Source organism: Pteronotus mesoamericanus, unplaced genomic scaffold (assembly GCF_021234165.1).
Source record: "Pteronotus mesoamericanus isolate MK-2021 breed Mesoamerican mustached bat unplaced genomic scaffold, CSHL_Meso_final contig_221, whole genome shotgun sequence".
In the NCBI taxonomy this organism is placed as follows: Eukaryota; Metazoa; Chordata; class Mammalia; order Chiroptera; family Mormoopidae; genus Pteronotus; species Pteronotus mesoamericanus.
Window position 1 is genome coordinate 4,864,743 of NW_026555092.1, and position 22,434 is coordinate 4,887,176.

At 53.4% G+C, this 22,434-nt stretch overlaps 1 protein-coding gene across 1 annotated transcript in view; it reads left to right on the forward strand.

The window, feature by feature from the left end:
* The window catches only part of MAN1C1 (mannosidase alpha class 1C member 1), a 127,842-nt gene that overhangs the window by 98,756 nt on the left and 6,652 nt on the right, over window positions 1-22,434 (forward strand). Inside the window, exons 5-8 of the mRNA XM_054571757.1 lie at window positions 3,483-3,577; window positions 10,472-10,598; window positions 13,823-13,916; window positions 19,048-19,163. Coding sequence (XP_054427732.1) covers window positions 3,483-3,577; window positions 10,472-10,598; window positions 13,823-13,916; window positions 19,048-19,163 — 432 coding nt within the window. The remainder of the gene's footprint in view (window positions 1-3,482; window positions 3,578-10,471; window positions 10,599-13,822; window positions 13,917-19,047; window positions 19,164-22,434) is intronic.

Here is a 22,434-nt window from a genome sequence, read left to right on the forward strand (position 1 = left end):
ATTTCCCACAAATATTTGTGGAATGAATGGCGAAGGAGACCCCACTTCCCTTCCAGGGCTGAGGCCTTTCTTTGTTTCAGTGAGAGCCTGTGAGAACAGAATCCCCTGCTGAGTAGCCAGCCCTACCAAGGCTCCCATGAGAATCACAAGCACAGCCACAGCCACACAGGTGACGTTGGCACAGCAGTTTACAGTTTATATAGCCATTCACTTACACATATCCTCCCCTTTGATTTCTAGAAGAACTCTGTGAGGCAGCCAGGGCACATGTCACCACCCCATTATGCAGATGGGGCTCAGAGGTTGTACCCGGCTTACCCAAGGGCACGTAGCTGCCAGGTGGGGAGATCTGAGCCTGGGCTCTCACTCCCAGTCCAGCACCTGCTTCCCTCTGCAGAATGTAATTCTTGCTGCTTTCTTTCATCTCTGTCCTGGGGCCAGTAGGCTACTGCCCATCACTTACCATGGCTCTCTGAGGCCTTTCTGTGTTAGAAAGGCAGCTGGGTGCCCTGGAAAAGAGCCACTTAATAGCTCCACACCTTGGGCAGATTGCCTTGCTGTGACTCAGTTTAGTCCTTCTCAAAGTGGGTCAATACCTTCCCCACAAGATTTTTGGAAGGATCGAATGAAGGTCAGGTAGATAAGACACCTGCCACACTGTGATATTGTGATTTATAATAAGCATACGTGTTTGGTCTTCATCCTGTTTCTGGCAGCGTTCCTAAAACCATTGGAATTTTCTAAGTGATGACAATGGTAAAAGTGTCTTTTATTATGTTCTTGAGGTGACTTTTGGACCCCACCTCAGACGGGGGCTGGTCGCCAGGAGAAATAGTCATGTGGTAAGAGCATTGGCACTTTCTGTCCCAGCCCCTGGCCTGTGAGGAGGGGAAAGGGGCTGGAGGATAAGTCAGTAGCCAGCGGCCAGTGATTTCATCAATCCTGCCTCTGTATGAAGCCTCCATAGAAACCCCGAAAGCTGCTGGCGTGTGAGCAGGTGGAGATTTGGGGAGACTGGCACACTCAGAGAGCGTGGAAGCTCCACGTCCTTTCCCCATTCCTTGCCCTATGTATCTCTTCTATCTGGCTATTCCTGTTATATTCTTTTATAATAAACCGGTAGTTCAGTAAGTAAAATGTTTCTCTGTGTTCTGGGAGCTGCTCTAGCAAATTAATGAAACCCAAGGAAGGGTTGGTGGGAATCTCTTACTTGTAGCCTCTCAGTCAGAAGCACAGGTAACAACTTGCACTTTAATGGGCGGCTGAAGCACGGGAGGGAGCAGCGTCGTAGGACTGACCCCTTAACCTGTGGAGTCTGATGCTGTCCTCATTAGATAGTGTCAGAGTTGAGTTGAAGTCTTAGACATGGAGCTGGTGTCTGAATTGCTTGGTGGTGTGGGGGAACTTCCACACACTTCCACACACATGCGGGAATTGGGGTCAGAACCCCTTACACACCCGCTGACATCCAGGATGACAAGGAGGATCAGTGTCCCACTCTTAACGGTCCCACTCTTGTCCACACACACTCGCTCATCTTCTTCCCCGGGGTGGTTGAGACCCACATAGCAGCCGGCAGCAAGGCCTTCCACAGGAGAAGACGTGGTGCGCTGGCCAAGGAGAGCATTTAAGGAGAGTTAGCTCGGAGTCCACAGGGCACAGGGCAGCCACACAGCAGCCTGGAGCTTCAGCCTTGGGTCCAAGTTCCTGTGGGTCCCTTTGCAACTCTGGCTCAGCCTCCTTAGGAATCAGTGAAGATATTGGGAGCCTCCAATGAGAGTTCTTAGTTGTTGCTAAACCACTGGCTTCTGGGGTGTCAGGGGGACTTTGGAATCTGGATTCTGGTCAAGCTCCCCAGGAATCCTGACATAGCTGGCCCCGTGCCCACTTCTGGGACCTGCTTTCTGGCACTGACATCATCACCTTCGCTTGCCCATCACTGTGGGCCCCATGGGGTTCTTCCCCTCCTTTGCTTTCCCTCCCCGCCCCCTTCCTAAGCAAAGCAGGGACCGCACCCCCCCATCAGAGGTCTCTAGTCCACTTCCCACGTAGTGTTTGAAAACACCCCCTCACTGCATTCCCTAAACAGCTGCCTCAGCATTATTAAATTGCATGTGTTGGGGATGGGGGACCTCAAAATGACTTTGTTTTGCAGCTACACACAGGACAGCAGCAAACTGGGTCACCCTCAAGCTCCAGAAGTAGAAGGAAACATGTGTTGTCCCAACAGGAGCCATTGCTTAGGGATTTGCATCTCATCTTTTAAAAGATAAATGACATTTAATGCGGGTTTGTTTCTATTATAAAAATAGCACAGAAAATAGAGATAAGCCAAAAGAAGAAAATAAAAATCTTCCATGAGACTGTTGTTAATATTTTGGTATATTCCACCCTTCCCCGATGCATCTATATGTATATAATTTTTACAAAAGTTGACTTACACTATTTTGACATATTTTTCTCTTAATACATTATAAACCCTTTCTTTGCTATTAAATATTCTTCTACAACATTATTTCAGTGGCTGCATGGTGTTCCGTCACATGGATAAGCCAACATTTAACCACTCCCCTATTGTTTGCTATTTAGAATACTTCCACTTTCCCCCCACTATTCTAAGCAGTGCTGGAATAAATAGCCATAAGGTTAAATCCTTACAATATCCTTGATTATTTACTTCCTTAGAATACACTCGCATGAGGGAAACTGCTGAGTCGGAAGGACACAGGTGCTTTTGAATTAATCAGAAGACAGTCTGCCAGGCCGGGCCGGGGGCCTGGGGCCTCCCTGTGGCCCCGCTGCTTGCCGTCCTGCGGGTGGCTGAGGGCAAGCCCTTCCCCTTCTCCTATTCCCGTCTGCAAAATGAAAAGGGCAGGCAGAAAGGGCGAAAGGCCCTTCCCTGGCTTACAAATGGGAAAGTGTTGCCCAAGGCGAGCCATGGTTTGCTGAGAGGCACACAGCTGTGGGGCTGAGGGACAAGGACTGGAACTGAGTGGTGGCCCGGGCTCCAGCCCACAGCTCTTTATATTCTTTACAAATGTGTTTCCCGTGAGCTCAGCCTGTGACATGCTGGTCCCACGGGGTGGACAGGCATGGACCCTTGGTGACCACTGCCCTGGCTGCTTCATCTTCCTAATGGTCACCCAAATCACAATTATAATCACTGAGACTTCGTCCGAGTCCTGACACCGTGTAAGTGCTTTACAGGTATGACCTAATTTTTATTCTTCCTCACACCCTCTGAGGAAGGCAATTTTGTCATTGTTTTATGACCAAGGAAACTGAGGCTCAGAGAGAGGTGCCTCGCCTCAGACCACAGAGCCGGGCGTTTACGGAGCCAGGCTCACATCCAGGCCTGCCCCCCCGCAGGGCCACTTCCGCTCTGGTCCAGCGCCGTCACTGGGCTTATCCGCCAGCCGCGGCTTCTTGCAGTGGCCGCGCCCCACGCAGCCCAGATTCACAACACCCTTTCACCCTTCCAGGTGTTCCGCATAAAGGCCATCAAGCTGGGAGAGAAGCTGCTGCCGGCCTTCAACACCCCCACGGGGATCCCAAAAGGTGTCGTGAACTTCAAAAGGTAGGACACCTTCTGTTTCCCACTTGCGGCTTTGTCTGCATCTGCATGGAAACTGAGGCACAGGGAGAGGACTCACAGCCAGTCAGTGGCACAGTGGAAACTGGCCCTCACCAAGGGCTCTCCTGAGCTGGTGTTTATCACCAAACCTGATCCTTGGGCTTTGGGGCACACAAGTCCTGACCTTCCGGGGGCAGCGAGAGGCAGCTGCTCCTCTGTGATTGTCCCACAGTCCTGCCTTGACCCAGGGCCCTCCAGGCACCGCGCACCCCCCAGCTGCGGTCAGGGGCCAGTGAGGTGCACCGTACCCTCTTGCCTCAAGAAAGCGCCCAAAGTTGCTGAGGAGACCCCTGGTCTGCTGACCCCTGCACTCTGGGCTGGGTCTCAGAAGCCCAGTGTCAAAACACAGAGGGGACCGGGAGTGTCACGCCCACGGAGGCACAGACTCCGAGGAATAAAGTATGCAACTGGCTGAGGTCACATATGCCAGGAACTGATTGTCCCAAGACATGAATCCAAGAGTTCCAACTCCATTTCTAACAATATTTATTGGAATTTTCCCCTCTATAAAAATTAATAAATTCTCATTGCAGAACATGCAGATTATACCAAAAATGTTGGATAAGACTAAAAAGTCACATGGGATTTCACTAATGAAAGAATCCATTGGTGGTGTTTCTTTCTCCTGGCTCTGTTTTAAAACACTGATTTTTATTAGTCGCTCGCATCATTCCCCATCCTGATCTGTTGCTTGATTCAGCACGTGAACTAGAATCTGCCAGCGCAGTCAGGAAGTCACGGAGCCAGAGAAGGGTGGGGCCGGCGCTGCAGCTGGGGCCAGCTCACCTGTCCCCTCAGCGCTTCCCTCCCCTGGGGTGGAAGTGTATTTATATCCACCCATTTTCCAGCTGTGTCAGCTGAGGCCCAGAGAAGGGAAGGGACGGAGTCAAAGTCAAGAAAACAAGTGGCCCAGCCAGCTTTAACATAATTGGGAAGCATGAATCTTGTTCCTGGACACCCCAAAGATGCCCCCTCTCTTACCTTCCCTCATTCTGTTCCTTCACTGGATTGCCCATCACTCACAACTTCCCTGGCCATCAAAGCCCTGGTCAGATGCTGCCTTTGTCATTAAGCCATAAGCATCTTTGCCTCTCCCAGCCTCCTGGCAGCTTATCTCCTTTCTCATGGCACTTGTCACCTTCATCTTCATTTTCCCTCCCCTACCCCACCCCGGGAGCTTCTCAAGGACAAGATCCATGTCCAATTCCTTGTTCCTTCAACAAATATTCCTGCTAGACAGTGTGTGTGGGATAAAAGATCAACAGTGACATTGTTCCTGCCATTCATTGAGCAATTTTACTACGTGCCTAGCATTATGCTAAGGTTTTCCATACATTGCCTCGCCCAACTTACTGCTCACAGCAATCCTTTGAGGGTAAGGATTTATATTATCCCCATTATTAAAATAGAGCCTCAGAGAGATGAAGTAACTTGCCCAAGATCTCATAGCTAATTGACAATGAGGCTAAGATTTAAACCCATTTTGTTATGATCAATTGGAAAGCTCTGCTCTTACGGCCCGCCCGCAGACAGGAACCCTGCTGCCCCTGAGCTGTATGGAGTGGACCCTGGGGGGGACCTTGTGGAAGGCACTCAGCTCTCCGGGGCCACCCTCAAGCCTCGAGGCCATTCTATTACACCAGACCTGGGAGGAAGCCTATAATATTTCCACCACACCAGACCTCCCCATTCCACCTTCTAAAGTGATTTCTCATCTCGGGATTCGCAATCCAGCAAGAGGTTCAGCCAGCTGCCTAGGAGGGAAGGAGGACACTGGAGAGGAGGTGGGGGCCCTCAGCTCCCTCTCTGTCCTGGGGTGGTCCCACCCTCCTGTCAGCCTGCATCGTTTCCCCTCTTGGGCCTTGCAGAGAGGACTTGGCATCTTCATGTACTGTCCTGCGCTCAGAAAGCATTCTTGGGGTGTGACCTCACATATCCCACGTAAATTTCTGAGGGCCAGGGAAGGGCCCTCGGGGCTGATCGAATCCCATTCTCAGCGCCAGGGTTGACCCCTCAGAACTGGACACTTGGATTTATGCTCAGATTACTTTTCCACAAAAACCAACTCTAAAGAAACAGGACTAGCTGACACGGAGCCAAGACTCAAACACGCTGTCTTCCCAGCTTCCTCTCAAGAGTCCAGCTTCCAGGGCCTCCCTCCCTGGGTCTGGGATAGGATCCTGGCTCGGGTACCCCTCCTTCTTCTGTGAGTGGCACTTGGAGTCCTACAAACCACAGCCCTGGCTGTCTGCGCTGCCTGTGTCCCACAGAGCCAGACCTGATCAGCACAGAGCCTACCATTTCTAATTAAGAAAGCACATTTATTTGGGGGCTGTTTGTATGCTGCCAGTGCAGGACACACATGCATGCATGTGCTGATTTCCTGGCAACGCCCTCTTCCATTTTCTGGGTAGGACTCCATTGCTAAAAGTGCCTCCCTGTTCCCCAGGGCACGCGTCAGGGATGTACGCCGCCCCGTGGCACTGACTCTGCTCTTTGGAGGGCTGCTGGGGAAGCGTGGCCACACACCGCGGCCCCTCTTCTGGGTGGGGCTGGCTGTGGGCCCCAGCAGGAGGGGCAGCTAGGCCCTGCCCAGAACTGCCGGTCAGGAGGCCCTTGAGGGGCGGTGGTCACCGAGTGAGCTTGACTGCTCACCCACCCTGATGGGAGGCAGCGACAAGGGCAGCCATGACCTGTGACCTGCAGGGACCGCAGGGCTATCTGGGAGAGAGGTGGTGGCCAGTCCAAGGACCTGTGCAGCTGACTCACTCACTCTTACACACACATTACTCTATGGCTACCCACCCAGATCATAAAGGCTCAGACCTCTCCTTTGTCACACACGCTCTCACAGCCATACATATATGCTCACACACACCAGTGTACATTTACACACGCACGCACACAGTGATGGACACATCTTAGTAACTGCTACCGTTTATGGAGTGTCCACTGGGTTCCAGGCCCGATGTGAGCACAGTGGATTCTCCCTTTTCAATCTCACAGCAACCACATGGATCCCACTTTACCACGGAAGACACTGAGGCTCAGAGAGGTGAGGCATCTAACTCAAGGTCACACAGCAGCAAAGTGAAGTTACAGTCAGAATCCAGGTCTGGCTCCAAAGTTAACGATTACACCATACACAGGAGTCCCCACACAAGCGCGTGCACACACAGAAGCTTCTGCCAGGCTGGGGAGGGGTGTTGTGGAGCAACGCCTCCCACCACTGGGAGCGCAGGCTGCTAGCCCACCTGCAGGCTCCAAAGCCTGGGAGGGGAGTGGAGGGCGGAGCTGCCATTAGCTCCCTGCCTCCCAGGGCTGACCAGAGGACCCTCCAGTCTCTGGATGCTGCCCAGAGGAGAGGCATTTGAGATTTGGCTTTAGATTCAGCTCTACCAGCAATATCACTTACTGTGCGGCCTTGGAGAAAGTGTCTTCCCCTCTCTGAGCCTCAGTATCTCCACCTATGACATAAGGATTATGGGATCTATCCTGCAAAGTTGGATGTGAAGTTAAAATAAGATACCACAGCTGCCTGGCACATACCAGGAACTTAATAACTCTAACAAACAACACATAATTTTGCATGTGCATAATTACATAATGGTAAAATGCCAGTAATTGCATGCATAAATTATACGTCACAATGACTTTATGAGGTGTAGGCACTATCATTTAATAGATGAGGAAACCGAGATCTAGAGAAATGAACCCACCTGCCTGAGGTCACCTGGGGGGTGAGCATTTGAAGCCGGGCAGGAGAAAGGGAAGGCACCCGCCCGCAGCCCGTCTGCCAGGGCAGCTCCATTGCAGAAAGGCTCACTTAGGAGGGTGAGCGTTGGATGCCGGAGGAGAGGAAGGAGAAGTCATGTGGGGGAAAATGAGAACAAAAGATGCTGGGAGGCTGGTGGCTTTGCTTGTACCTTGAATTTTTCTGCAAGGGCAGGAAGCATCGATTTTTCAGGTAACCCTCTGCCCACTGAGATCACAAACTGGAAAGAGAGAAGCCTCTCTTGGGAAGAGGGACAGAGTGGGGACAGCTTCCCCTTTCCTCTGGGTGGATGTAGGGCCATCTGGGTGGGAGACCCCCCTAGGGAAGCACCCTGCAGACCTCAGATTGAATCCCACCTCCACCACCTATGGAAGTGACCTTCGAAAACTCACTCCCCTCTCTGGGCTTCACTTTCCTCCTTTGTGTATTAGAATTAATGATGCCTTACCTCATGGGCTTTAGAGGAAATAATGATGCAAACAGCCTTCCCTAGCACCTGCCATCTGTAGCAGCTCAATGAACAGAAGCAGTTTTATTTATTATCCAGAAGCCAAGTGTCCCCTCTCTATGGAACCCATCCCTCTCCCACCCGTCCCCTGCCCCCAAGTCAGGGAATACCCAAGGAAGTAGACAGGAAGAAGGGGCTAGTGGTCTCCTCTGTGTTCAGTGAGGTCACCTGCCCCCAAAGATCCCAAAACATGAGTCCTCTGATTGTTTCTGGAAGCTGGGAGACGTGAGTTCCCCGACTTTCCCAGAAATGACAGGTAGGCGGAGGATGGGGTTTAGAAAGGAGAAGGGCAGCCTCTAGAACCCCAACCCCGCCCCAGGAAAAGCAGTGCCCCTCAGGTGGCAAACGGTGACCTGCCACACCCACACCTGCCGTCCTGGGTCCTATCCCTGGGAGGCAGAGGGACAGACAGGGGCCGTTCCTGGGGAGCCAGAGCTATCACAGCAAGGAAGCCAAGGGGCTTCCCCCTAGCCTGCCCCATGCTAACTGCATCCTGGAGTCCCTACAAATGGGGGGCTCACTCTGCCCTACTCTGTCCCTGCCCCTTGTCCCCTACAATCTCTTGCAGAAAGAGGTTGACCCCTGCCCCACCCCAAGTTGCCCTAAATGCCCCGCAGGAGAGATCATCATGGTACATAGGAGGAAACTGAGGCACAGGGAGAGAACGCAGCTTGCCCAAGGCCACCTCCCTTCTGCACCTTCCTCTTCTCTCTTAATCCCCACAAAAGCCCTAGAACCGAGACTGGCAGATATTGCCCTGCATAGTTTGTCAGGTGCAGAAACTAAAATACAAAGGAGCAATGGTTTGCCCAAGACCTCTCAGCTAACACACTTGAACCTATGCTCCTGGCTGCAAACCCCAGAGAGATTTCAAGTGAAAACACCTGGAAAAGCAATGCACCCTGCTTTTTCTTATATAATCAAAAGCATGGCGGTTACGTGGCTAGGACATCAGACCAGCATCGGGTCCCAGCTGCTCCACGTGCTGTGTGATCTTAGGCAGGTGATGTTGCTATCCTTTGCCCTGTTTTCCTCATCTGTAAAAGCGACAGATGGGAGGGTTACCTGAGTGAGGCCCTGCCTCTCTGTGCTCTCCCTCTATTACGCAAGGAGCCAAGGTCCGAGGGACGCGTATTACTTGCTGATTCCAAAGAAAGGACCCGGAGGACTGACTGTGAAAGACCTGAGTTTATTAGGCCTGCCGTGAGCACAGGGGCAGCCTGCCGGTGAAGTCTCCGCCACACAGGCCTCCCCAGCACAGGGTCATCCGGCACACAGAAAACAAAGCACGCTGCGTACAGGGCAGTGTGTTCGCTCACGCAAGCTGTGTGAGATGAAAACGCCAGCTATTTACCATCCCAGGCCCACATCCGAGAACAGTTTTGGTTTTTTTTTTTTCATTATTCTCTGACCAAGGAGGTGGCCAGGCTCCCAAAGTCCCACAGCAACTTACAGATGGCCTTCATTATATTCCCACGGGGTGGGGGGGTGGGGGTGGGGGTGGGGAGCTGGCGCGAGGGAAGGGGCCCGTGTTCTCACATACGACCCATCCTCCTTGAAAGCGCCCAGTATGTGAAGTTGTTACTCATAGCCTTGTCCAGTGAGATGGCAGGATGCTAAAAATCCCTAATTTACTTTATCTAAGGTGTTTTTCAGAAGTGCATGGTTAACTGGTGCAGAAATCTTTGCTCCAAAAGCCTGCGATTCTCTTATTCCTAACCTCAGCTTCCCCAAGGCTTGGCAGCTCCAAGTGTGTGGTTGTATCAGAGCTGCCTGCCTGTCAGGTGTGGGTTCCATGCAACACGAAGAGGCGGCTACTGTGTGTCCTTGGGCAGCGTGGGCAGTGAGGGGAGAGGGAAAGGGCCAGGCGCGGTCCCTGCTGTTCATCTGCCCCAGTTCAGACCCTCTGTCCACATGCAGCGCCATTTACTGTGAGCAGTTGGGTTGCCTTCAGCCACAGGATGGAGACAAAGTGTCTGTGAGGCCTTTAGGGTTCCTGACAGCATGATCCATATCACCTGTAAATTTAGCAAAGCACCTGTGCCATGTCTTGGCCACCAAGACAGCTCTGTTATCGTCCTTCTCCAGCCCACACGTCTTACAGGGGCAAAGAATATTGCAAGCCAGAAAGGCCTGGATTTGCCCTGACCAGTGTGGTTCAGTTGGTTGTGCATCGTCCCAGAAAGTGAAAGGTCACCGGTTCAATTCCAGGCAGGGCACATGCCTGGGTTTCAGGTTCAGTCCCTGGTCAGGGCGCGTACGAGATGCAACCAATCAATGTATCTCTCTCACATCAATGTTTCTCTCCCTCTCTTTCTCCCTCCCTTTTCCTCTCTTTAAAAAGAAATTAAGAAAGAAAGGTCTCATCAACCTCCGTATCTTCAACAGGCAAAATGGGGCTATTATTACTAGTACAGACCCCCAGGGAGGATTAACTGAGATTATGTGACGAAAGCTCCTAGGACAGTGCCTGGCATAGAGTGGATGCTCCCCTGCTAAGCAGAGGAGCCAGCTGGAGGCAGAGGGGTGATGGTGGCTGCTTCTGTCTCTTCAGTGGCTCCAACCGGAGCTGGGGCTGGTCCACGGCCGGCAGCAGCAGCATCCTGGCAGAGTTTGGATCCCTGCACTTGGAGTTCCTACACCTCACCGAGCTCTCTGGCAATCCGGTCTTCGCTGAAAAGGCAAGTCTTCTCCCTGCTCCCTTCCGAAACAGCTCCTGCGACTCCTCCCCACAGAGAGCAGAAGGATGGGCACTCAGCCCCTCACAGGCCATGGGAAAGTGGCTCACGGATCAGCAGGAGGGCGTGTGGAGAGCCCAGAAGCCCCACTAGTCGTTACTTGAGGAAGATCTGATTGTACCCAATCCCATGTACCCAATCCCAGGTGGCAGGGAAGGCGAGCGCGGGGAGTAATCAGAATCCTGCAGAGGGCAGGGAAGAGACAAAGCTGCCTGGGAGAGGGTTCTCACTGGCACGTGTCAGCTCACTGGCAACCACACATGTGTGAATCTGCAGAAGATTCAGCAGCTGAAATCTAAGCACCAGTTCGCATTGGCAGGAATGGGCCACCCGGTGCAAAAGTCCCCTTTCCAGAGACATTTAACTTTTCCATGTGAAGTCTGCCTGGCTTTTCCCCCCAGGTGCCGTCTAGCTCAAGCTGTCAGCAGGCTGGCAGAGCGGCTTGACTCCGCAGCAGAGGCGCGCGCCTGTTCCTCCTCACTGCTGGCGGGCTGGCCAAGGCCCCGAGGGAGGCTGAGAGACAGCATCCAGGCTGCCGTCCACTCTGGCAGCTGCCCACTCCTCTGTGAGGCCCTCCAGAAGGAGCAGTTTCTCCATGTCACAGCCTGGGCAGTCCCACTGTCTGGAAGTATCTCTGTGGGTCTAACCCTAACCCCAAAGAAGAGAAGCGCGCACAGCTCCCTCAGATGGCCCTCAGGCTCCATCAGCAGTTGTCCCTTCCTTAGTCCTGCCTAGGGAGAAGAAGTCCTGCCCTCCAAGAAGAGCCCCACTCCCAAAGCTTCCTTTTCTCCCTAATGATTAGCCTCCAGGGATGCCAGGGGGCTGGGAGCTCTTAGATCCACACTCTACCCAGGAGCTCCCAGTCCCATGTCTGCCAACCAGCCTCAGCGTCACCCGGTGCACCTGTGAGGAAACAGATCTCTGGGCTTTGTCACGGGCCCAGGAATCTGCATTTTAATCAGCACTCATGTGCTTTTTGACCCCAGGTTTAAGATGACTGCTTATTCAGTGTGGGGCTCCGCCCACCTGTTCTTGAGGAAATGCTCAAGAAGGGGGGTTCAAGCCCTTGATCATTTCCTCTGCATTGGGGTTCACTCCCGCCCTTAAACAGCCCATCACTTTGTCACACCTTATATGAGGAGGACTCTGCCTCCCTGTGACGCCGCACCTTGAAAGTTCATGCAATAAGTTTAATACCACCTCCCGGTGATCCTTTTTTCCCTCCTCCAGCCTCCCATTTTCATTCCTCTTGAGTCAATGCCTCCAGGAAGATTGTGGCTGGCTCAGAAAAGAGGGACAGGAGCTCACTCTCGTCCCTGGCCGGTGCGGCGAGAACAGCTCCCACTGCCTGACGACCCGCTGGGCACCTTAAAGTGTCTCTAACCTTCCCAAGTAGCTGCAGGAGTTAGGTCTTCCTGTCATTTCCATTTTACAGAGGAGGAAACTGAGGCTCAGAGGTTAAGTCACTTGTCCTGGATCATCCATCTGCTAAGTGATAAAGCCAGGATTCAAATCCAGGACTTTTTGTTTGTAAGCCCACGCTCTTTCAGGAGCAGATGAGTACAGCAGGCTTCAGGCTCTTTCTCTCGCGTCCGCCGCCTCTCAGTTTCTCTGCCTCTCTCTACATCCTCCAGCTATTTTCATCCCCCAGTCATGCCTCCCACAGAGGCAATTATTGGCAGTCAACAAATTGGCCCAAATTCTAGAATCGCCCGCACCCTCTGGGGGAGCTCATTTAGCCCGCTTCACTGCTCACCACCAGGACAGTCGAGAATAAGTCAGGTACAAGCACATTCCTGTCCCCCATAATGGACTGCGTTAACTTAAATGGATATGAAATCTGATGTGGCAAAGCGAATGCTGTCCCCAGGAAAGAAAGGTCTGACAGCTGAAAGGCTGCTTTCCCTGCTCCTTACCTTGTAGATAAATCTGTGAGCATGATACAGTATGGTCCCTGAGGGCCTTTTTCTCCTGGCAGATTCTGTGCTGGGAGGATTTCATGTATTGCCCGAGCGCACACCCTGAGCAATAAAGCTGTCTCACTTTTAGAGCCCAAAGCCCCTTGCCCTTGGTGTCCCCAAAGGTTGCGCATCTGGCTTCCTCTTGCTTAGGTGGGGCAGCCTCTGCTACACGTTGCTGCCCGGTCCCCACCCTGGTCCATGTTGGCCCCAGGCGCTGTGCCATGTGGTCAGACAAAACCTGACTCATGTCCTGGCCCTGCCACTTACACACTGGGTAACCATGGGCAAGTCACTGAACCTCCCGAAGGTTCAGGTGCCTTCTCTGTTAAACGGAGATTACAATACCATATAGGTAGTTCTAATGGTTGGAAATAATGTATAGAACAGGTCTGGCTCAGAGGAACTGGGAAATGTTAACAGCTGTTGTTATTAAAACCCTGAAGTGCCTATGAGGGCACAGGGCTATTGAGGAGCCCAGGCCTCTCCTCTGGAATGGTTCCTACAGCGTCAGAAAAAAATCATGTATTACAGTTGCCCTGGCCGGTGTGGCTCAGTGGATTGAGCACCAGCCTGCGAACCAAGGGGTCACTGGTTCGATTCCCAGTCAGGGCACATGCCTGGGTTGCAAGCCAGGTCCCCAGTAGGGGACATGTGAGAGGCAACCACACACCGATGTTCCTCTCCCTTTCTCCCTCCCTCCCTTCCCCTCTCTCTAAAAATAAATAAATACAAATCTTTTTAAAAAATAATTATAATAATGTATTACCAGATTGAACTATATGAAATTGCCAATATTTGACCATTTCTGACCTATTAAAAAGGCAGCTTTACCTTGCACTTACAAAACAGCTAGTATGCCTTATATGAACCTCCCCTCCTAAAAAGACCCTCCCGCCAAAAAGCAACACACAATGAGGAAGGAGTGAGGTGAGAGTGGGGGTGGGGGTAGGGGACCTTGCAGACCCCAGGCAGAGTGGTCAGTGCAGAGACCCCACTGTGGCCCTGTCCTGCCGCACCTGCACATGGGCACGAGGTCAAGCCCATCCCAGCAGCGCCGGGTGGGAGCCTGCTGCTGGCTACGCAGCGCTCCCTGCCTCGTGGATGGCTCCTCTGGATCTGAGCCAGCTGCCTCAGTCCTCAGTGGGCGGGAAGTAGGCTGGCTTCTTTGGATAAGTGAAGGTGTCCCTGGTGTTCATCTCTCGGCAGGTCAGGCACATCCGGAAGGTCCTCAGGAAGATTGATAAGCCATTTGGCCTCTACCCCAACTTCATCAGTCCAGTGAGCGGGAACTGGATGCAACGTGAGTACAGAGGTGCCGCTGTCCCTCCAGCGGGCTCCCGCCAGCGTCCCTGTGTGGCCCCGTGCTAGGCGCACGTTAGTGAGTCACCTGCGCGGTGCTCCTGCTGGGTGGCTTGGGGAGTTTTCATTATGGTTGTCATCGCTGTGGTGACGGATGTGATGGTCCAGCAGGGCCCTGCCCTGTGGGCCCCGCTCACGGTAGCTCTGTGCAGCCCCCATCAGGGTTACCGCTCTCTGTCTCTGTGGTGCCTGCTGCAGCCTCCTCCATCATTCCCGACCCTTCCAGGAGTGTCCCAGGTAGAACAGCGTCCTCCGGAAATGACCCCAAGAGAGGCCATGTGTCCTCTCCTAGCCCCTTTGATCTGGTTCCCCACCTCCAGCTTTAGATTAAAAAAAAAAATTTAAGCAGAACTTAACTAATACAGCAATATAAAAACCATGATGAATTCACTGCTGCATCTGATACCTGCAAAAATCAGTCCCAGGATTTCCTGGCATTTTCTGTTCAGAGGCTTATTTCTCAACCAGATGGTCTTTGGTCACCTGGTCACCTGTGGAGCCTCATTCACAGCCCCCAGCTTCACCCACTGAAATAGAACAGGGTTCGCGGGGACGCTCAGGTGGGAGAGTGTTGAAAAGTCTCCCAGACTCCTGGCATTGCACCCCCATTGGGAAGCCCTGCTCCACCTTGCCCTCCTGACCAAGGCCCTGGTCATGTGGTCATAGCACAAACTGGTCACAGCAAGTTCCATGGGTCCTGCTCTAGGGGCTCCCCAGAGCCCCCGCCTCCCTGCCTCTGCCCAAACAAAGGCCCTGTCCCTCCCCCACCCCTCTCACCCCAGCTGTTACGGCATCTGCGAGGGCACAGGGGCAAAGCAGACATGGATCTAACTACTGCATGGCTGCGGGAGTTCATTTTATCTCTGAGCCTTGGTTTCCTCTCCTGCAAAATGGGAGAAGAACTCAAGATATGTTCTTTGTGTATCGTGGAGGGTGTGGAGTAACTGTCAAAAGTTGCAGGAAACAGGTTCCAGTTCATCTGCCAGAGATGGGCCGTCCCAAAAAGGAAAGGGCGCCCGTCCATGGAAGTCAGCCGGCAGGGCCTGGCAGGGATGCTGTGGAGGCGGCAGAGGCCTTGTCCTTCCAAGCCGAGCCTCCAGGATCCGCAGGTCCAGGGGGCCCAGAAAGTTCGACCCAGGACTTTTCCCTGGTGACAACCTCACTCCCAAGGGGCCTCCTACAAAAACCGCGTATAGAAATGCAAAGTATTTTTAACCAAACATGCTGCCAAATCCAAAAATGCGGGGAGAAAATGAAGGTTTGAATTACAGGTTATGGCCACGGAAAGAGACAGTTCAATAACTGTTACAGCTTTTAATTGCAAGGCCTGACTGGGCCGAGAGAGAAACCATGCTGCTGCTGGCCTTAGCCGCTTCAGGACAGTGCAGCAAAACCCATAAAAAGCAGAGGGGTGTGGCTTCCCAGCCCGAACAGCTACCTTGGCAAATTACAGGGGAGCCCCCACCGAGAAGCGTAATTTTCTTTCAGTCTTCACCAGGGGTCATGGGGCTGGGCAAAGTCAGTCACATATGAAATATTGTTTCACATTAATAAAATATGAATCTGCAGCCTGCTAAAGAGCAGAGGAGGGTTACAAAGCCGGGCTCATCTGGTCATCTACTGTCCGCCTTCCCGAGCTTTTGCGCCTGGGAGTATCTCAGGTTTACTGTGGTTTCCTTGGGGTGGGGGGGGGGGGGGCGGTGTGTGTGTGTCTGTGTGTGTGTGTGTGTGTGTGTGTGTGTGTGTGTGTGTCTGTCCGTCCCCAGAAGATAATGTTCTCAACTTGCATGAGCTCAGGGTATTCACATTCTTCCCTCTCCTTGAATCCTCTGTTTAGCCCATTTACATCCACAGAAATTGCAGCTCAGAGAGGCGAAGGAGGAAGTGGGGCTGCTCTTGCCTGCTCCCCCCTCCTGCTTGAAGCTGAGCTTCAGGGCAGCAGGGGAGACCAAGACCTCCCGCCACTAGGACCCCAGCCGGGAGAAGGTCACCAGGCTCCTGCTGGCACCAAGCATGGATGAGAGCTCAGAGGGCTGCCTGCCCTTCAGCTTGGCCCCTGGAGAGACTTGTCCTCATTGTCCATGGCCTCAATCCCGCTCTTTCCTCAGTGGGAAGAAAGTGGCAGGTCTAGGTTCTTCCACATGGGAACATGAGCTGCCCATCTGCCCAGCAGCCTCCCCCAGTTCCTGCTACTTTTCTGTGAGCTGATTCCAGGCTGGCGGGGTGGCCGCCTCCTGCCGCCACGTGTGATGAGTTTCAGCACTGGCAGGACGCAGCCGAACCCATCTCCACTTGAAAGCCCACGGACACCAGCTCATGCCCCCCTTAAAAGCGTTCCACATCAGAAGACGGAGGGCCCACGGGGGAAATGGCTCTCCCCGAGACGGCCCGCCCGTCTTCCGATTCCCTGCCATGCCCCTCCCAGTAAGACACACCAGGTTGGGCCGACACCGCAGACACACGCAGTAGCTAGGGAGCAGTGGGGCCTCCAGATGGGAATTGTCCACTCAGTCAAGCTCCCCTGAGAGACTGTACACACGCCCCCAGGATGGTGTCACGTCTCAGGCGCCTGTGCAACTCCCGGTGACCTGGCTCCCCTCTCCTGCACACACCTGCCAGGGGAAGCCCTCGGCCACATCACACATACACACACACACTCTAAAATCATAGGATGAAGTCCAAGCTCTTTGGCTTGGCGTTCGAGGCCCTTTCCAGCTTGGCTCGAACCTACCTTCCTTTCACTCACTCAGGGTGCCTGCTGTGCACCATAAAGGTACTGGACATAAATGTGAATCCCTCACAGCCTCTTTCTACTAAGAGCCCACAGCCTAGTCGGGGAGGCAGACCCACAAACAGATCCTTGCGCAGCGTCGGGCACGCACCCAGCGGTGGGAGCATGGCCACCACTGAGCCCCTCCTTCGCAAAGCACACGTCAGGCACAGCGTGTGCCTTCCCTCACTCACTCCTCGTGGGCCCCCTGGGGGACGGGTTGTGAGCAGGCCCATGAGAACACTGGGGAAAGCCTTTGTGAGGAGCAGATGCCTGCGCCACATGTAGCAGAGAGGAAGCGTGAGCCACGCAGGGTGGGGAAGTCTTCCCTGGTGGAGGGTGGAGAGGTGGTCCCAGGTGAGAGAGAACCATGGGGAGGCTGTGGGCCAGGAATGCGTGGGGTGGCAGACAAAACAGTGAGGGGAGGCAGGGCCAGGAGGTGAGCATGGAGATGACCGGCCGTGAGCTGTCAGCGGGCACTAGGCGGATGCTGGCTCAGCTAGACCACCACGCTTCCCGCCACGCCTGCTCTGCCCAGACTGCCTGCTCCACCATGGACACGCCGTCAGCGTGCTGGGCCCGGCTCAGCCGCGCCCCTCCCTTTGTGTTGGTCCAAGCAATGCCCTCCATGCAGGAATGGGGGCGGGCAATGGGTACACTGTGCTGGTTCTCGCTTCCCTCTTCACCGGCAAAGTCCACCCACACTGACCTCCTCCCACTCCTCCCCAAGGCTCAGGCTTTATCCGGTCTGTTCCAATCTTTGCAAGTGCTTGTTCCATTCCTAAAACCTTGCTGGCCAGGATTTGTTCAGAGAGGCATCCAGAAGGGCTGGTTTACTGAGGGGGCCTCCTCTCAGCCCCCTTTCTCCATCCCCATCTGTCTTTATCCTCGACTTCTGGTCCTTCTCTCTTTGCACTTGTCCTTTCTCTATGCATCTTCGGTTTCCATCTCTGACTGACTGAAAAGCTGCAGAAAGGGAGAGCTCTACCAGGGCGGGGGCCTTGCGTGAGCTATATAGGCTCGCTCTCATTTTTCCCATCTGGGAAATGGCATTGATAGTGCTCACCTTGCAAGGGTCTTGGGAAGATTGTTATAAATAAGACAATAAAGCTCCCAGAGGACCCAGTAAATGGTAGCCGTTGGTGTATTCTCTATTTCTTTCTCCTTCCCCCACTCTCTACCCATTTTCCCTCTCTTTCTACCCTCTTTTTGCAAAGGAGCTGAAAATATTCTTCCCACTGCCCCCACCCTACCTTAAATCCCCCCTCCCTTTTCCCCTTCCTCTGTCTCTCTGTTTAAGCAAATCATAACAGGGAACTGACATTTGTTTTTTGCTGTGTCGTTAAATGTCTTCATGTTCCCCTGTTGTTAATTTTTAAAGCACATGAGTGTTTTCCGCGACTCGCTTCTGTAACTAAGCGCTCACTGGTCAACCCGTCTCTCTCCTGGGACAGCCCTGGGTGGAAACACCTCCTCATTCCACCACAACCTGGAGGTCCTGCTCTGTGGGGACTCGGGGCATATGCCACCCTGCAGAGAGGGGTCCTCAAACTCAAACCCTGCTCCCCTGAACTCCATGTACCCCAATTTACTAAATTTATATTTTTTAAGATTTTACTTATTTTTAGAGAGGGTGAGGGAGGGAGAGAGGGAGAAACATCAATGTGTGGTTCCCTCTCTAGCACCCCCTACTGGGGACCTGGCCCGCAACCCAGGCACGTGCCCTGACTGGGAATTGAACTAAAAACCCTTTGGTTCACAGGCCAGCACTCAGTCCACTGAGGCACACCAGCCAGAGCCCAATTTGATAAATCTGAACCGAGTTTTTCCAGAATGGCTCAGTACTCTGACCAACTAAATTAAGCCTCTCCTTCTTCCTTTTCATGGCCTTTTATGAACCTGCCCAGCATCAATTACCATGTTTGTCACCAGGCAATAAAAGTCTCTGAACTCGCTGCCACCAGATTATCTTTTTAAAGAAATGCAACTCATTTACAGTTAATAACTAGAGGCCCTGCCATCCTCAGCCTGCTAAAGCGACATGATTTATAGCACCTGGATGAGCCCACACACCTCTGTGCAGGGCCACTGCACTCAAGATGGCCCTAGCTCTGCCAAGTGTCAGGCCGTGCCTTTCTCTCAGCCTCTGTTCCAGGCTTGGTGGCTGCTGATTAAACGCTCGCTCCCCACCCGCACACAGCACCGGGGCCATCGAGGCCAAGTGGGCAGGCGGCGTGCTCCGTTAGTCCTGCCAGCGGCCTCGGCAGATGGAGATAATGTTCTGTCCTCTTTCCCTTCACAGACCACGTCTCAGTTGGAGGACTCGGGGACAGTTTTTATGAATATTTGATCAAATCCTGGTTGATGTCGGCCAAGACAGATATAGAGGCTAAAGAGATGTACTATGAAGCCTTGAAGGTAAGACAGGCACTTGCTTCTTCATGGACAGTGGGTCGGTCATTTGCCACCAGTGCCCACACAGGCCCCTGAGTGCCACAGCCCCGTCTGCCCCTCCCCCCAGCGAGTGGGCCAGAAGAATGACAAGACAGTTCCCTCCCCAGTCAGTCACTCTGCATACCCAGTCTCATAAGTCTTCTCGAACACCTCGAAATTAGGATCATGTTAGCCCTTGTTTCACAGATATAAAACCCAAGCCTAAGGAGGCGAAGTCATTTGTCTGAGGTCTCACAGGAAGCGGCAGGCAGTCTGATTCAGAAACCACGGCATCTGTGCTTCAGTTAGCGTGTCAGAGCCCAGGATGCAGCCAGGCGGTGGGCTGGGAGCCCCCACGGGAGGCTGCCAAAGCAAGACCCCCAGCCAGCTTCCTGCCGAGCCAGAGGTGACGATTAGTACACCCAAGCTGGGAGGGGCCTCCGTCAGTGGAGCACCCAGTTCTGTTCCTTCTCTTTATGTGGATGGAAACCAGGGCCCAGAGAGGGGGAAGCACTTGCTCAAAGCCACACAGCACAGAACTGACAGAGCTGAAGCTAGAGAAAGGTCTCCTGGCTCTGGGTAGATGAAGAGAAGGCTGAATGGATCGATGGCTGGGTGGGTAGGTGGACATGGGCGGGTGGATGGTGTGGGCGGTTGGCTGGATGGGCAAATGATCCCGCACTACCCTCTGACCACATGAATCTAGCCAGCAATATCAGTGCTTAAAGGAGCACATTGAAACAGGCCTCCAGGGCTGTGGGCTCTTTAAACTGTGGGCTCAGTAATGAGCTTTTCCTGCCCAGCTCCCTGGCACCAATATCTCAGTCACAGAGCAGCTTGTGGGGCTCAGCCCCGTCCACCCCAAGCTTCTGCAGCTGAGCATAGCCCGCAACCGGTGTCCCCTGTCAGATTAGCGTTCAGCCGGTGGCCCGGTGTGCTGTCTGGAGAGGCCACGGCCCTTTCTGACAGACGTCCCTTGCAAAATAAACATCAAGTTAATGAGCAGCCTAGTCCCCTGCCCTAAGGGCACACTGTAGCTGCCGCTCCAAGGGAAGAGAGGACTATGAATTATTTAAGCAAACCTGCAGCTTTATGGAAACACTTGATTGAACAGGAGACAACTGGCTTTGCTCCTATTTGATCTCCCCAGTGAAAAGCCTGCCGTGTCTCTGACCCTGTGTAAGGGCTGAGCCTGTGGCAGGTTTGGGGCTTTGAAGAATGTTCTGGCAGTTCTCAGCCTTGTGGGCATGTTAAAAGTCACATGCTAAAAATCCCAAAGGCCAGCCTGCACCCCAACAAGGTTACCTCAGAACCCCTGGGGTGGGGCCCAAGCAACGGCCTGGAGAGCTCCGGTGGGCAGGTCAGACCACCGCGGGGCCTCGGACAGGCACCGGGCAACGCCTGGGGGTCTTGGGAGAAAGGATAAGAAGGACAGGAAGCTTCTGTCCCTCTGGCCTCCTCCGGGCAGGCACCCTTCGTGCCTTGTTTTATTTAGCCCCCATCTTACAGGCGATGAAACTGAGGCTCAGAAAGGCCCAGGGTCACACAGCAACAAAGGTCAGAGCCAGGGCACGACCGTGGCCTGACCACTCCTGCCTCTGCTCACCAGCCACCAAGTCGCAGGAGCCTGGCTTGCCCATCGTCCCTCTCGGGAGGGAGCCGATGGGGTGGGGTCCCATCCAGGAGGCAAAGGAAGCCAGAGTCTCGGAACAGCCTCACGACGCCCCTGGAAATAGTCTCATTTTACAGATGACGAAAGGCAGTCTTCAGAAAAGTGAAATAAGTTGCCCAAAGTCCCCTAACTCTCAAATTGCAGAGCTGGGGTTGAAGCCTCTGCCTCTCAGCTCTTTTCTATGTCTCTTGCCATGATTTAAGCCTTTTTTAACCAGCCCACAGCCAGCCTATGCTCTCTTGTGTTTTGCTCAGCGTTTCAGAAGCCTTGGTTTTTAGGGGTTTTTGTTATTTTGTTTATCTTTGCATCTGCTATATCAGTTGTCTCTTCAAAGAGAGACTGTTTTATCATTTCCACTTTACCAAAACTATTTAGCTTGAGGTGAGCCCCAAGTAGAATAGAAATAACCTATGGGAGACAGTCTTGAAGATGAAGATTTTCAGCTGCAGTGGGAAGCTTCCAAAGAGTCCCCCATTCCCAAGTGTTGACTATGGGTAACTGCACCAGGTTTCTGCGCCCTGGACTGAGCCTGCATCTGCACACTCAGTGATGCAGAGCAACCGCCCAAACCCAGCTCCGCCTGGGCACTAGGGCTCAGCCCAGAGCAGGCCCAGCCCAGCAGCGGTCCGGTCCGCCCTCCACGTGAGCAGGCACCCCGGCTGGCCGTCCTCAGAACTACCCCCTCTGCTGCTCAGTAAGGGTCCTGCAGCCAGCCTGCCCGCCCAGGCCTTACAGGAGAAAGAAAAGGAAAAAAACACGCAAGGAGCACATTTTGTTTGAGCACCTGCCATGGGCCAGGCCCTGGCTGGAGATCACAGGTAGTGGCTTCTGCTGTCACACGGCACAGAGAGTCCTGGGAGAGAGACATGTTGCCCAGAAATATACACAAATACATAAACACAAAGTGGGAAGAGCGCCACATAGAAAGAACACAAGGGAGGAGAATCGTGGGCAGCACCAGTGCAGATGAGGCTGTCCTCTCCTCCTTGGACATCCCTGCAGGCGCCCAGGGGCTGAGCCGGAGTTAGCAGAGCGGAAGCAGGAGCTGGGCAAAGCCCCTAGGTGGGAACCGTCCTGAGCTTCACGGACATCGCCATGGCAGAGACCTTCTCTGACCTCAGTGCAAAGTGGGACCCCTTCCCCAAGCTTTTCTCTGACTCATCCCCTCAATTTGTTTCATTCAAAATACTGATCAACAAAAATCGGTGTGTCCAATTTTGTTGGGAGGTGTCTGTGCCCACAGGCACTCTCCCTATGGTAGGGTCCAGGCCCGTCTTCGGGGGCTGTATGCCCTGCCCCCAGCACAGCACAGGCCTCATGGAGGGGCTCACAAAGGGTTCAGTGAGGGGAGATTGCATGAATGAAGAGGCTGGTGTGGCTGGACAGAGACGGAGGAGGGAGGCACAGAGGGCAAACGGGGGCAGTATTGTAACAGGCAGCATTTACTGAGAGCTCTCTCTGTGCTGAGAAATCGGCTCAGGTCTCCAGACATATCTCATGTCATCCTCATGACACTGCGAAGTGGTTTGTGCTCTTATCCCCATTTTACACATGGGGAAGTCAAGGCACAGAGGGACCATAGAA